The sequence below is a fragment of the Magallana gigas genome, chromosome 8 (assembly GCF_963853765.1).
Source record: "Magallana gigas chromosome 8, xbMagGiga1.1, whole genome shotgun sequence".
NCBI classification, from domain to species: domain Eukaryota; kingdom Metazoa; phylum Mollusca; class Bivalvia; order Ostreida; family Ostreidae; genus Magallana; species Magallana gigas.
The window spans coordinates 15,778,058-15,793,671 of NC_088860.1; the positions used below are offsets into that span (position 1 = coordinate 15,778,058).

At 31.4% G+C, this 15,614-nt stretch overlaps 1 protein-coding gene across 1 annotated transcript; it reads right to left on the reverse strand.

Annotated features, from left to right (window-relative positions):
* Positions 1-4,785: 4,785 nt before the first annotated feature.
* On the reverse strand, positions 4,786-8,600 carry LOC105335775 (uncharacterized). The gene is made up of 5 exons (XM_011439861.4): positions 8,549-8,600; positions 6,655-6,859; positions 6,138-6,484; positions 5,839-6,026; positions 4,786-5,615 (listed from the first exon to the last, which is right to left on the reverse strand). The coding sequence occupies exons 1-5, from the start codon at positions 8,553-8,555 to the stop codon at positions 5,508-5,510; spliced, it is 855 nt and encodes a 284-aa protein (XP_011438163.2). The 5' UTR covers positions 8,556-8,600; the 3' UTR covers positions 4,786-5,507.
* Between the last annotated feature and the right edge of the window lie 7,014 nt (positions 8,601-15,614).

The following is a 15,614-nucleotide window of genomic DNA, read 5'->3' on the forward strand; positions in this document are numbered from 1 at the left end:
AATTTTTTCTTTAAGTATTAGATTTGTTCATATGTTTATTGTTTTCAACGGTTAAATTTTTAGACACGTCGATATATTTTTTTTTTGGTCATTATATTTATTTGACCAAAGACCTAATGTCATGCGGTTCGCAATTACTTTTTTGAAACATTTTTTGCAAAATATGTCTTGCAATTTTGAATGTAAACAGTAGGGATGTGAACCTTACAATAAGGAAGATGATTGGGGAAATAAAAACAATTAAAGTAATTCTTGGAAGAATTTCTTCTCAAGACTAACTTAATGAAATATTACAAAGCCTACACATGTGACAGAGGATGTTTTTGCAAATTAAAGATTGTTTAAGGTATCGCCATTAGGTTCTCATTGTTAATTCCAATTGAGCTTGACTAAGCTGCTAGTTTGGCTTAGCTGAGCTGAGCTGAGCTGAGTTAGATACCACATCTTATTAACACTTTGATATTTTTGCCCATTGCATTGAAGGTAAACGAACGCAGGACGAATATAAGAAATAAAGGCTCCAGTGAGTTTAATTCATCTTATTATAATAATTTGCTATTTGAATGACCCCAAAAAATGTATGATTTTGAAAGTTGTATTATCAAATTTGTATTTGAAACAAGTAATTGAAGACTCTTATTTGGTCATAATCGCAATTGCATTATTGTCATCCGTGACAAAATTTATTTTTGATATATGTTATACATTCAACAGTACAATTTATTTTCTTGGGATATAATCAAACGCCTTTTAAACTTTATTCAATGTTACTGTATGTTTCAGTCTCATGTAGTTTTTAAATATCATCTATTTTTTATGAATGCAACTTATATTGCTCAATTCATTCATCTTATACATGTATATATAAGACAACTTTACTTAGTCGGTGTTATTACTATTAACTCAATAAGATATTGAAACCTAAAATTCTATCTCCTTAATTAAGTACATTTATAACATTTATTGAACCTATACCCGGTGTGCTTTATCTTTTGATGGAACCATTCTCTGTAGGCGCTTAAGTATTTTTTTGGCAAGCATAAATATCGATTTTGCTCAAATTTATCTAACATTTAAACCGTAATGAAATATTTACATGTTTAATTACCTATCAATGAGTCAGCTTTCATGCATTTTTATTTTTCATAACAATTTGCCTTTTTGCTGCAATTTTGTTAAAAAGGCGTTTCATTCCACATGCATAAAACAAAGATGTTTACCATTCTGATTGATCTCGTAACAGCTCAAAAGTGTTTACCGATCCAGTTCTTACAGCAAACTCTAAACAGCAGTAAGTTATGAAAGAAATTTCGATTCTTTTTTGTATGAATCTTTTTTACACTGAGTATCAACATGGAATCCAATGTTGTTTGATAAAATCTAGTATAGTAGGGAAATAAATATCTCAGGTAGGGTCGTATTATTTTAGTAAAACAAAGTTAATATCACTGTATTCTGCATAATTACTTTTTTGAAACATTTTTTGCAAAATATGTCTTGCAATTTTGAATGTAAACAGTAGGGATGTGAACCTTACAATAAGGAAGATGATTGGGGAAATAAAAACAATTAAAGTAATTCTTGGAAGAATTTCTTCTCAAGACTAACTTAATGAAATATTACAAAGCCTACACATGTGACAGAGGATGTTTTTGCAAATTAAAGATTGTTTAAGGTATCGCCATTAGGTTCTCATTGTTAATTCCAATTGAGCTTGACTAAGCTGCTAGTTTGGCTTAGCTGAGCTGAGCTGAGCTGAGTTAGATACCACATCTTATTAACACTTTGATATTTTTGCCCATTGCATTGAAGGTAAACGAACGCAGGACGACTATAAGAAATAAAGGCTCCAGTGAGTTTAATTCATCTTATTATAATAATTTGCTATTTGAATGACCCCAAAAAATGTATGATTTTGAAAGTTGTATTATCAAATTTGTATTTGAAACAAGTAATTGAAGACTCTTATTTGGTCATAATCGCAATTGCATTATTGTCATCCGTGACAAAATTTATTTTTGATATATGTTATACATTCAACAGTACAATTTATTTTCTTGGGATATAATCAAACGCCTTTTAAACTTTATTCAATGTTACTGTATGTTTCAGTCTCATGTAGTTTTTAAATATCATCTATTTTTTATGAATGCAACTTATATTGCTCAATTCATTCATCTTATACATGTATATATAAGACAACTTTACTTAGTCGGTGTCAGCTTTCATGCATTTTTATTTTTCATAACAATTTGCCTTTTTGCTGCAATTTTGTTAAAAAGGCTTTTCATTCCACATGCATAAAACAAAGATGTTTACCATTCTGATTGATCTCGTAACAGCTCAAAAGTGTTTACCGATCCAGTTCTTACAGCAAACTCTAAACAGCAGTAAGTTATGAAAGAAATTTCGATTCTTTTTTGTATGAATCTTTTTTACACTGAGTATCAACATGGAATCCAATGTTGTTTGATAAAATCTAGTATAGTAGGGAAATAAATATCTCAGGTAGGGTCGTATTATTTTAGTAAAACAAAGTTAATATCACTGTATTCTGCAAAATCTGTTTTCCGTATCAATTCTCATCGGTAGTATTTGTATAGAAATACAAAAGAAAAATAACAAATCTCTTTCATACAGCTATTAGAATACTATTATAGATTCAATAATAGAATAAGATTATAGAATAAAAATATTGCTTTACATGTTAAAGCGTTAATTTATATAATGTTTTCGTTTGCTCTCTTTTTAATAAATTGTCGTAGGTAAACTAAATTTTCATACAATTATCTTTTTTGCACCGAACAGCATTTCAATCAATGGGGAAAAAAATGTAAACATTTTCTCATCATGTGTTTTCTACCAATCACAAAGGAGAGATGGTGCACAATCCAGAAAATATTTTTTTAAACCTCTATACCGTCTTCCAAAGAAGGTTATTTTAGACCTGTAGTTATAAATTTGCATTCATAATACACATGGTCTACATTCATTAAAAATTTCATATGAACATATCAAAGTATTAACCTAAAACAGACGTCATCATTTTATTAGTTTGTTCATCATATCATAGTAATATGATGTCTCTAATAGCAGTACAAAATGTTATTACAAAACAATGTATAATTTTCTGGGGCCGATAAACTAGTAATTACAGTTTTTGAGGAATGCCAGATAAATTTATAACTGACATGTATACATGAAGTACAAACAGCAGAAACAGCAGAAATTATTTTGCAGGACATCAATTACACCAAAACTAAGATCATGAATTTCAACAGGAAATCTTTCACCTATTACTTTAAGTGGTAAAACTATTGGAAATGCCACATACTTTGTCTAGTTTAAAATTAAGATCACCACAGGGAGGGATTCGAAGTCAGGTATGCATGCTCGGATAACTAAAGCCACCGGAGTGTATGAACCGCCGAGAAAAATCTCTTAAGATCAGCAAATATTAGCATGTATGCCACAGGAGTTTTGAAAGCAATGTGCCTTTGGTCCTTCAACAATTCCTCCCATGCTTGTGCTTTTTTCTCTGATGTCAAAAAGACGAAAACTTCCCTTTTATGTTTTATGACACCGATTCGATCGCCGATACCTTCAACGAGGACAGAGAGAAAAGAGAAAAACCACAGGAAATCCAATGTAGGAAAAAATAAAACAACTACCGGTAGATACAATGACAGTTAAAAAAAATGACCAAGACATAAGACAGAGCACGACAGAACAGCATTAAAATCTCTGTTGACGGCCTTATGTGTTGACCAGCACGAGTAGGACTAAGTAAGGAAATAAAGTTATTCATGTTAAACGCCACTTGTGTGTGTATGTTTAGGGACACATGGTGATTTTTTGGGTGGATTATTCACACAGAAAGTCTAAGTAATTTTTGAAATGATATTACAGCTATTAAGCTTGCATATAATTTGAATAATTAAAGTGTTGATGTTGATGAATAAAAATTAATTGTTTCAAAATATCAAAATCTCTATGTATAATGTCTACCTGTAGGTCATAGCTGATAAAGTAATAGTGCAAAACTCTCCCTGTCGATCGATCAATTGATCGAAGCACGAGTTAACGTCTAGTGTACTTTCTTTCTACATATATTTGGTGTAAAGACAACTTTAAAGATGTCATAACACCAAGTTTTATTTTTAAATAAACCATTGTATGAAGACAATACAGTAGCAAACAGTCAAATCTGTTGATCAGTGTCAGTCCCAGTAATTAAAGTCCTATTTTTATACATTTTTGGCTCACTTTTCCTAATAAATTGGTCAACAAGCCAGCGCTCGGTGAATTCTGCTTCATAATGGTAAGACGAGCCGACAATCGAAGGATAAAAAAGCAACGTCGCTATAAACGATTGGCTGTGACAAGCCAGTTATGTAGCAGTTATCTAATTATGTAATGAATTAAGAGGAAAACCAAACTACTATGAACTTTGTCATTTCTTGATACAACAATGAATTAAAATATGTATACCCTGTCCTTCGCAACACTTCTTTAATAACTTAATCCTACTAACAATTATACAGTAGTTAGTTTCAGATATAGGTACAAGATAAGATAATGATAAGAAAGCTGACTCCTACTGTTTTAACTAAAAAACCCTTATAGTCATAAATGTTTTAGAGTAAAAGCAAACACTTTAATAATTCATCTTATTATTTTGAAAAAAAATCAGAAAAAACGTTATTTAAGTAGTATTATTTATTATTTAGATTTTAAAATAAGATTTTCTTATCAAATTACATTTAATAAGCTTTTAAAGCGCCCATTCTATACATTGATTTGTGTGAAAAATCACTTTAATCAGTTTTTCTCTCTTATTAAATGGTCATTATATTAGCTTTTCTAATAACTATGTTGATAAAGATGTATGCATAATTTCTTAAAACTATAAAAAACAAAATATTAAAAGACTTAATTTTTACTACATTTATGGGGTCAAAATTTGACAAATTATTAATCATGTGATATTTGTTCATACATGTACATCGTAACGGCCACAATTAAAATTTACGAAAAAAATGGATGTTCCTATGTCGAGAATTCTCAAAACTCTTTCAAGAAGACATTCTTGTGAAAAAATATTTAGTTTACAAAACTTTGGATATGCTGCTTTGCAGTGGTAGAAATATAAAAAAGATACAATATAGTGGGGGACAAGTTCTCAATAGGTAGAATATCTTATTTTATAATTTTTTAGTCTCTGGAACATTTTTATCAAAATACGCTGTAAAGTTTGACATAATTCCAAAAGTGATATTGACAAAAAATAAGTTTAAATATTAACCTACACCTTTGGTCAGGAAGGAGTCTTACAACAGGTGTGTAAAGAACTCAATTCTACAAAATATCTGATTTTCAACATTTTTGTTATTGTAGGCAATATAAGCTTTAAAAATTCAAACTAATAAATTCTTATTTTTCTCAAAATTGTTGAAAATTATTTCAAAAGTAGTCTTTTTGGACAATATGACAATTTCCAAATACAACTACATTAGAGAACAGCCATATGTAGGTGGAATGGGAGTCGAAGTTGCTTGTTCCTCTTCAACTTCTACTTTATGTAGTTTTACAACTTTCAAACAAGGATCACAAAGCTGAAGCATATAAAGGTTTCGTAAAAGTAGGATACAATGCATGTAATAAAACAAAAGACTTCAGTTCGGAGGAATTTACACTGAGACAATTTTACATTATCTAAATTATGTGTTTATAAGAAAGCTTATTGTGTATCACTAATTCAAAAAAAAAAATTGTTTAATCTAAATTAAAATGATCAAATTGATAAAAAAAAATTGACTCAAACCTAGATTTGTGTACCTTTGTCAAAAATTCTAATATTTCAACATCTCTTGAATCTGGGTTTTGACCTTCATGGTAATTTTTGCATATCAGAATTTTTTTAACATCGATGCTGATTTCCTCAGCTATATCTTTCTTCTTCTTTTCCAATTTTTTCTGATCATTGCATTTATCACTTTTTGTCAACACCGCAAAAACTGGGAATTCTAAAAAAAAAAAAAATTTTAGTTTTTTAATGTATTAACCCGGATTATCTTGGGTAAAAATAAGACATGTCTTGATAAAAAGTTGTTTAACAGAATAAAAAAACAATTTACGTCTTGTTCTTTTGTTGGATTCTTTGTAAATCTCATCAAGCAGGGTGTGTTGAATTTTATCATCTTCCAATGATACGACAATAACAATTATGTCTATGACAAGCGACTCGTCTTCCGGTATTTCCTTAATTTTCTTTCCTTCTTTCAATTTCATGCCCAAATCCAAAAGATCGGTGTCTTCTGATAGTTTACCGTTGAGAATCAGATTCATAATCTGGCTGTTCACTGTATCCACTTCAAATGGATTTGAGAGCTGAACATCTAGTCCGATGATGTCGATAAAATTTGGAAGATTTAGTGCTCTATCCTCTTCTTTTTCAGGGTTCCAATACTCTTCGCGAAATATTCTAGTAAAAATAAAAGAAAACCACAAATCAATGCACTGTTTTTCGACTTTTTTCTCGCACTTCAAAGAAATGTAATTACTAGAGAGAGAGAGAGAGAGAGAGAGAGAGAGAGAGAGAGAGAGAGAGAGGGGTGTATGTGCTATCAAAAGATTTAAGTACTGGTCCCTTACTTGTGTAATCTAGTAGTGCAGTGCAGATTACCGGAGCCAATGTCTGCATAATATCTGTATCTCCCCGTCAATGCTGTGATGACGGTGTTTATGAACGATGATTTACCAGTACCATATTCGCCTAGTAAAAGCACATTCTTCGGTTTTTTAATTTCGTTTAGATTAGCTTTCAGTTCATTCCAAACTTCGTTCCTTCTTTCGTCTTCTGGAATTTTTTCAACAATCATGTTAGAGTATTCACCTAAAACACACTTCATCATTTTACTGGTCATTATTTTATCGTACAATGATGTCTCTAAAAGAAGTAAAAATGTTATTACCAAACCAGGTATAATTTTGTGGAGCTGATAAACTAGTAAATACTTTTTGTTTGTTGTACAATACGAAATTGAACAATAAAATAAATAGATTGTATGAATATAAAGTCAAACTATTCTAAGGATTTATCATATACTCTACGTACTTTCAATCGGTTCATTGATAGTGCTAAATAAGACTACTCTATTTTTTAAGAAAAAATGTCTCTGGGTAAGCCATGAAATTTTTTTCTCTCTCAGATAATAACTATACAAAATTGATATGTAGGCAATGGCCTGTGATTTTCATGATGTTTGCATATTTAGATACACACGAAATTAACAAAAAGCTGACATTCAAAGAAAGTACAATCCTGGAGAGAAAACCAGTTCTGCGAGGTTTAGAGATTATTGGGGATTCTTAGGGTCAGCAACGCTTACATGTAAATATAAAATACATGCATCCTGATATATTGGAGGTATGACGGAAAAAAAAGATTTGACAGAATAACTGAGTCAAATTGACTTGTGTGAAGACGCAATACTCCACTTAATACTCTATCGTAGAATAGATGTAGCCATAATTATGGTAAGAGATTGCAATGTAAAATATTTTATTTAAAACGTGTCAATGAACGAATAATGACACGAAGATTCAACTCCACATTTTTCAAACTGACTACATAAGTCTACTCTGTACCAACAGTGGATTTAGACGATAAAACTAAAGTCTCTTTCTATGAATACCTAAAAAGTATTTTAGACAAAACACCATAAAAATAGAATATAAGCAACCAAGATAGAGAAAAACGTGAGCAAGGACTAGGTAAATTCAACAACAGTGAAGATATGCTGATCACTTTCCGTCCAGAAAAAACCCTAAGATCTGGCGGAATCTTTTAGGCACAAAGATATCCATATTGCAAAATTGAACTCCCAAGTTGATAAAACCACAATCTGATTGGCCAGTACATTGTTCACGATAATTAAATGAAATATCCTGAGAACAAAAATAAGCCTAAGTGTTGCTAGGGTATAATCGTTAAGAGTGTCTACCTGTAGGTCCTTTTAGATAACATTATAGCTTAGATCTCTTTCGGTCGATCGCTTTATCGATTGAAATACAAGAAAACGTCTACTGTACAGTCGCAAACTATCGAACCAGTTAAACAGAGCAATATATCTTGCGAGTTTACGATAACAAAAATCCTATTTTTATACTATATATGTATAGATATCTATTTATTTAATAAACTAAAATTATGACAACATATTTTGAATTTTGAAATATGTAGGCCCTGGCTATCCTAACACTCCTTTAATGCCCATACATGTACGTCCTACTTACAATGATGCAGTCTTTAGTTTAAGATATAGATACACAATAAAATATGATCATATATGATATTTGTTTAAACTAAAAACAAAAGTAAAATTGTTCAAACTTTTCAAAATAAATGTAAACAATTTATTACTAAATCTAATAAGTTGCATATTAAATCTTATCAAAGGTAGTTTTAATATTATTGTAGTGTTCCTTTACTTATAAAATATTAATCATAAAATATATTATCATTAAAAAATAATTTTAATCTTACCAGCCATGTTTAAAAACCAAGTTAGTTCTTTTTCACGCTTTATAACGAAAGTAGAAACTTATTGGTTGTCTTGCAGATAAGCGTTTCGTTATCTTTTATCTTGTCAGTTTTAGAGACATTTATTTTTTACGTATTTGTATGAACAACAGGATTGAAGCCAAATATCTCAACCTAAAAATGTTTCATCTTTGACCTTAGAAGTCAACTGTAAATATCTAAATCTATAATAGATTTTTTTATGTCAACTGTTTCAAACATTTTTTAATAAATATCACAGCTATAAAAAAGGCAAACTTCTGTAATTTTGCTCACGTTCACTTTTGGGTTAATTTTCCATTAAATTTTTTTTTTGCTCAAAAAGCTTATGTAATGAATATGTGACCGTTGTTAATTATGCAATGAATGTACAGTTTTTTTTAAATGAAGACCATATCATAAAAACTAGCAGTAGTTTTTTTTACAATTGACACGCAGTGTCTTTGGTTAAAAATTATTTAAAAAATAAATTGACCACTTCAAATAAAAAGATCAGAGAATTCAAAAAATGTGGTTGCTAATAAATTTCTTTTTACGTTTCTCAAAACATCTTGATATAATTTAACCAAATGTCTTACAAACTAATATGTTGTTATTTAAAATCATCATTCACGCATCATATGCACCCGCGCGCAAATGACATGTTTATAGTGTAATTTGCAAGCTGAGTTAAAACTACTGAAGATGAAGCATTCTTATTCATCTCGAAACAGCTATAAAGCCTTTGTTATATCCATCCAAAATTGTATCTGTTTACCAAACCAGTTGTTTTGGACATTGATATGAGTGTATAACAGATACATCAGCTGACCTGACTTTCATAAAAAGTATGTATATTCAAATTATATCTGCGACTTTGTCATCATTATCATGATGAAAGATGTTGATGATGAATATTGTTCATGATGGTGATAAAAATATAGGGAAGATGAATCAAACTGAAAATCTTGTTATTCATTTTTGATACGGAACATCACAATGCAACTATATTGTATTTACTTGCTAACTTTGGTAACAAGTGGTTTCATCAAATTACAAAAACAGCAGACAATTAAGTCTGATTTGAATTGAAATTGAGTAAATGTACATAGTGCTACTCAGAATTTGAAAAGATTTCAGTCTTTGTATGGCTCGTTTAACATGTATCCTTACAGACGCAATATTACCATGACTACATGCTTTAGTAAATGATGACATTATATTCAAATATGCACCTGTCTGTGGCGACAGATTATTAGATTATTAATCAGAAAACCCCTTCTGTTATTATACATGTATGGCCCCCTTTCAATATTGTCAGGAAATCAACTTTTCGCTGTAATGCATCCGTCCGAAATGTTTCTCAAACATATATAGGTCAGACAAAATAGAAAATACATCATTTAAAGTAATGCCAACAACTTTAAATGTAATTTTAGATCGATAGGTAAATCCATTCGGAATTATTTATATGGTATTGCTGATAACCTAACAACAAAACTTTATGATAAACGCGATGACTTCAATTTTTCTATAGTAAACTTTCCTTACTTATGTAGCAATATACCTTCATCACCTGCATATGGTGTTTTTGTCTCTCAGTTATTCGATACGCAAGGGCATGCTCTTCGTATGAAGAGTTTCTAAGGTGAGGCAAGCTACTGACAAACAAGTTGATAAAACAAAACAAGTTGATAAAACAGGACTATCAACTTGTCTACATCCAATGACCCGGCGCAACCACAAACCCTCCGCAGCGTCATTTTAACGTTTTTCCTTTGTCCTTTCCTTGGCCCTTCATTTTACATTTTTTTTTCAATATTCAATAAACCGTAAAAGATTTCAATTGCTTGGTAAATATTTTGGTACTTTCTTCGTATCACAACTCGAATTCTAGTAAAACTTACATATTTGTGTTGTCTCAATTATTTCCAAACAAACTTTGTAATATTATAATATAATATATATATGATGTCAAGAACATATGACAAAGTAAGAAAAACAAGTGGAGTTCAGCTTATTTGACAGTACAATGTCGTCAGAAATCTGCTTTCATGATGCACATATCATACATTCAATAACAATTTCATAAATTGATATAGTCATATCTTAATAAAATATAAAAAAAAAATTATATAAGATTGTATACGTACATGTATGTACTTCCTAAAGTTATAAAATTCAAGCTTTTATGCAATTTACAACTTCAGTAAAGAGTGAGCGTATCTAAGATTCATCCAAGCAAGACTTTCCAGTCTAAACAGTTCCAGTTTTACATTATCTAGTGCCAGTGAGTGCAAATTAATGAGACAGATGGATGAAGTATATTTTTTTAATTTATTTTCAAAACATAATTAAACACTGTGAGAAAAATTTACATTTATCAAAATGCACGTGATAAAAATATTTGTTAAGAAATGCGACAATTCAAAATTTAAATAAAACTGTGTTCAAATGCTGGCATATTCTTAAAACTTTATAAAGAAGATATTATTGTGCAAAATGATCTTACAGTTACTAAAATCTGCTGAAGTGCCAGAAATGTAAAAAGATAAAATGTTTTGGTTTCATCTTTTTATTAAAAAGAAAAGTTTTATGATCACACAATATATTTTTCTTGTTTACACTGCTTTAGAAATGCAACCAAAATTTGAGTGTCAGTCGTAGAGTTATAAGCAACTATAAGCAACTACAGATCTTACTATTGTTTGTCATGTATACAAGGCGCGTGTCTTGTTTTTGTTAACATTGGCTCAATTCACTGGTAAAAGTTCTTTTTCAAGCTGATGTCTACTAATAGGTTTTAAGCATAAATAAATAGTTCCTAGCGCAGCGATTATCACATTCATTTCAGGTATAAAACTGGAATGTTCACTTCAACATTCAAAACGTAAACAAAAACATAGCGCAAGCATTGTTTACATGACAAAAAATTTTGAGCTCTGTATCTCGCTTGTGACAATAACTGACAGACTCAAATTTTGGTTGACTATTAGAAATGTCTTACTAAAGCACTGTACACATGAACAACGGAAAAATAACTTTTGAATAAAATTGTGACCATACCCCTTCAAAAGAAGAAAAAAAAGGGAGTCAGCTGCTGCTATAATAAACTTTGGTGCATACCTCTGCTGTTCACGTTATTTTATGCGTTGGAGGGTTTCCTTCGCTTATATTTTCATTTGTGACGCAATGGAGGTATAAACCCGAGTTTTAGATGAAGTCGCCCACTAAGTATACTTAAGGCCAGCTCCTCTTGAACTGCGTCAAAAAAAAATATGACGCGCTAAGAAACCCTTAGTGTAGATTTTTTTGTGATAAATGGATGAAATAATGTTTAAAATGTAGAAATAGTAGGTTTGTTACGAAAATTCAGGGAAACTGAAGTCGAAACATGGGTAGAAGCGTAAACCGTCTTTGGTTCCGACATTTACACGTTTTCCAGAATCAAAATATGAGGGCTTGCGAAGAGAAGTTGATGTAGGCTATGCCTGTCCACTTCTCAAAAGAGAATACAGTTCTGAGCAGTGCTGGTTAAAATGAAATAAAATGATTACATTCTTGCCTGCGGAAAGAGGAGGCTGTTTTTTTTTTTGGGGGGGGGGGGTTGGAAGAGAAAATCCTGCGCTGATCAGGTTATCATTTCCAGACAGATACTTAAAACGAACAAAAAACGGAACTATTCACTTTAAATAATTTATTTGACTTTAGAAAAGCTTTTGACAGTGGGCAATGACTGAACCATAGATAACCAGAATAAAGTCAAAATGGAATGCCAGCTGAAGTCATCTTCATCATTTGGATGATGTGAACAGACTTACATAAAACAGCTTGCAGAAACAGCAGAAAAGATTGAATGGGAGATCAATAACACTAAAACTAAGATCATGAATCTGATGAACCTATCACTCTATATGTTACAAATACAATGTAATAAAAATGTCACAAACTTTGTCTTCTTAGGAAGTAAGATCATCCCAGAAAAACATTCTAGGTTTACTTGTTCTGATAACTAAAACCACAGGAGCGTATGCTGAACTAAGAAAAATCTGAAGATCAGCAAGTATTAGCATAAACGCCATATTAAGGAATCTCAAAAGTAATGTGCTTTGGGTCGTCAAAACTGGTACTGCATTTTGAAAAGGAACTAACAAAATCTTTAGCAAAATAAATACTTTTCAGACGACCCATTGTTTCCACAGAACACTACCCATATTCTGGTCAAATTAAGGCTTCTTGAATGATGAGCTGTACATAAATAACACACTTACTCGTGAAATGACAGTTGATAATATGTGTGTAGAATGTATCCGACACCAATCTAAGAGTAGCAATGAAGTGGACACCAACCGGTAAAAAAAAAAGACCAAAAGAGATCTAGAGTAAAAAAAGAAATGACATTAAAAGACCGGCGTCGGAATCTGTGGTGATGGTCTATTGAGCTCACCGCACGAAGGGGACTAAGTAAGTAATTAAATTAGTATTTCTATGTTTAACGTCTATCATGCGTTAAGGAGCACATGATGAATAATAATTCATCATTGAATTTCCAACGGAAGACCTTATAGTTTTCGTACAGTTTCTTTTGAAGGTCTTCCGTTTCCAACGGAAGACCTTATAGTTTTCGTACAGTTTCTTATTAAGGTCTTCCGTTTCCAACGGAAGACCTTATTGTTTTCGTACTGTTTCTTCTTATTATTTTTTTCCACAAATTTTGTGCACGCGATTTCTCAGAAACTATTCGGCCGATTTTAACCATTTCTTCACAGATGATTGCCAGATGTCATAATTCTATACGTTTTTTGAAATCGTCACTTCCGGTACCGAGTTACAGCGGATTTCCTATTTTTTTACGACCTATTTTGTGCAGAGCTGATCTCAGAAACTATAAGAGATATGAATACGAAATTTTCAGGATAGGTAGTCTATAGTTTGAGGTTGTGCACTATTATATTGTTTTACGCCAGTGGCGCCATTTTGTATGAGCTCGCCTAGGCACGAAAATTTGGTACGAATTTCCATTCAAAATGTTCATACGTTTTGATCTGTATCTTTTTATCAGTTGATATTTTTTTAAATAATATATAACAAAAGTGGTAAGAAATCAAAAGTTCTTTCCAATAAAATCAAGAAAAAGGGAATGACCCCTTTAATTAGGGACCAAGAGACTCGTAAAGTCTATTACGAATAACTTGAAAACGATAAATATGTTGTTATGCATTATAGAATCAAAGTTGTTGAATGCTACATAATCGGTTTGAAAAAGTCATCGTCATGCCCATGTTAGACGTAATTAGGGATTTTATTCCTTATCTTAAAATTTGGGAGGGGGGTGTTAATTTTGAAATTGTATCGATATTTTATGGTATCATTTAAAATTTAAAAAAATCGGACGAAAGACCTACTCGTTACTCGTAACGAGGTCGTATCTAGTTATTATTATTTTTTGTTTCCACAAATTTTGTGCACGCGATTTCTCGGAAACTATCCAACCGATTTACACCATTTTTTCACAGATGATAGGAAGTGATCTGAATTTATTTTGTTTCTTGCTTTACCCCTTTTTTGACCCCTTATTGATAAGTCTTTTTATTGCTTTTTAGAAACTCTTACACATTGTTTCAAGTGTATTTCATTGTGACGTTATCCAATGTCATTTTAAGATAATAATCCATTTTTAAATAATCTTATCGAGCAAAACTAGGTTAAAAACCATATTTTAGGGTCTTTTAAAACGACTAAACGTATTTTTTTTCAGAGTGCGTTAATATCAACCATATCAACGTACATGTACTTTGAAAAAAATTGTTCAAAGCGCGTTGACTTGAGCCTAAATTTAACGCACTTTGGAAAAAAATCAAAGTGCGTAATTTCTCAAAGTGCGTTGTAAATAACAAAGATGTCATTTTACGATTTGAATGTACGATTGGTGGTTTTTCATTCCTATTAATGTAATATTTGAACTCTTTAAATATATATAAATCCTATTGATACTGGACAAAAAAGAAACCCCAACAGATTCTGGTAACTTGAAGACTCAATTTTGGATGAAAGCTACTTCCGCTTTTGCACTCATTCTTAAAACCCGATAGTAGTGAAATATTCCGAATCACAAGCACAGCGAATATCTGATTGGATATGTAAAAGGTCATTCGGACGTTATAACTTTCATTGCATTTTTTAAAATTCTTTTTAGACGTAAAAAGAATAAGTGAAATGCTACCATTTTTATTTCTAGAAACATAAAAATAAGATTAGTCATTTTCTTTTTTTTTATTTGGTATACAAAATAAAGAATACGCCTGTCCCCCAAAATAGTAAATTTCATATTAAAATCAATGATTATTACAATAGGGTACCTGAAAACCCCGAGTACATGTAAAAGTAAATTACACCGCCGTTTTGAACATTTTCAACTTTGACATGATCCCCAGGTTTCAGCTTCACGATCACTGTCCTGCTTATTTGAATCAAGTCCACTTTGAGCGAAGGAGACGCATGAAGCCTACCAACTGTTATTTTGTTGACTTTAAGATTCAACCAAATCCCGGGATTAGATAAAGAATCGACGACAAACATGTAGATTCCCGCCACAGGACACGTGAACACTCCCGTTCTGTCGTCATATCCGTTTCCATCATTTGTCAGCACTGCGTCATACTTCACTGTTTGTCTTGCCCCCAGTGTAAGTGAGGATGAGTTTATGTTGACAGAGAAGCTTACTTTGCGTAAAGATCTAGGTAGTTCTGTAGTAATATCAATTGAAAATTGTAAACATCATTTGTTTTTAAAGATTATTTTGGAAAGAAATATAGCTTTTACAAAGTGTTACCTGATGAAGAAAGTTTAATTAGCTCCTTGAAGGCTGTTGAGTCTAAGGTAACTGTGGCCTTGGTATTGTCGTAGATTAACGACTTCAGTGAATCAACCTTTGTCTGTATGCCTGTCTGTGAGGTTCCGGCAACATTGCTTTTCTTAAGATTAAGGAACCCGAATAGCAACGCAAATACCAGTGTTCGAAACATATTTGTTATGTTCTTAACGTGTATGT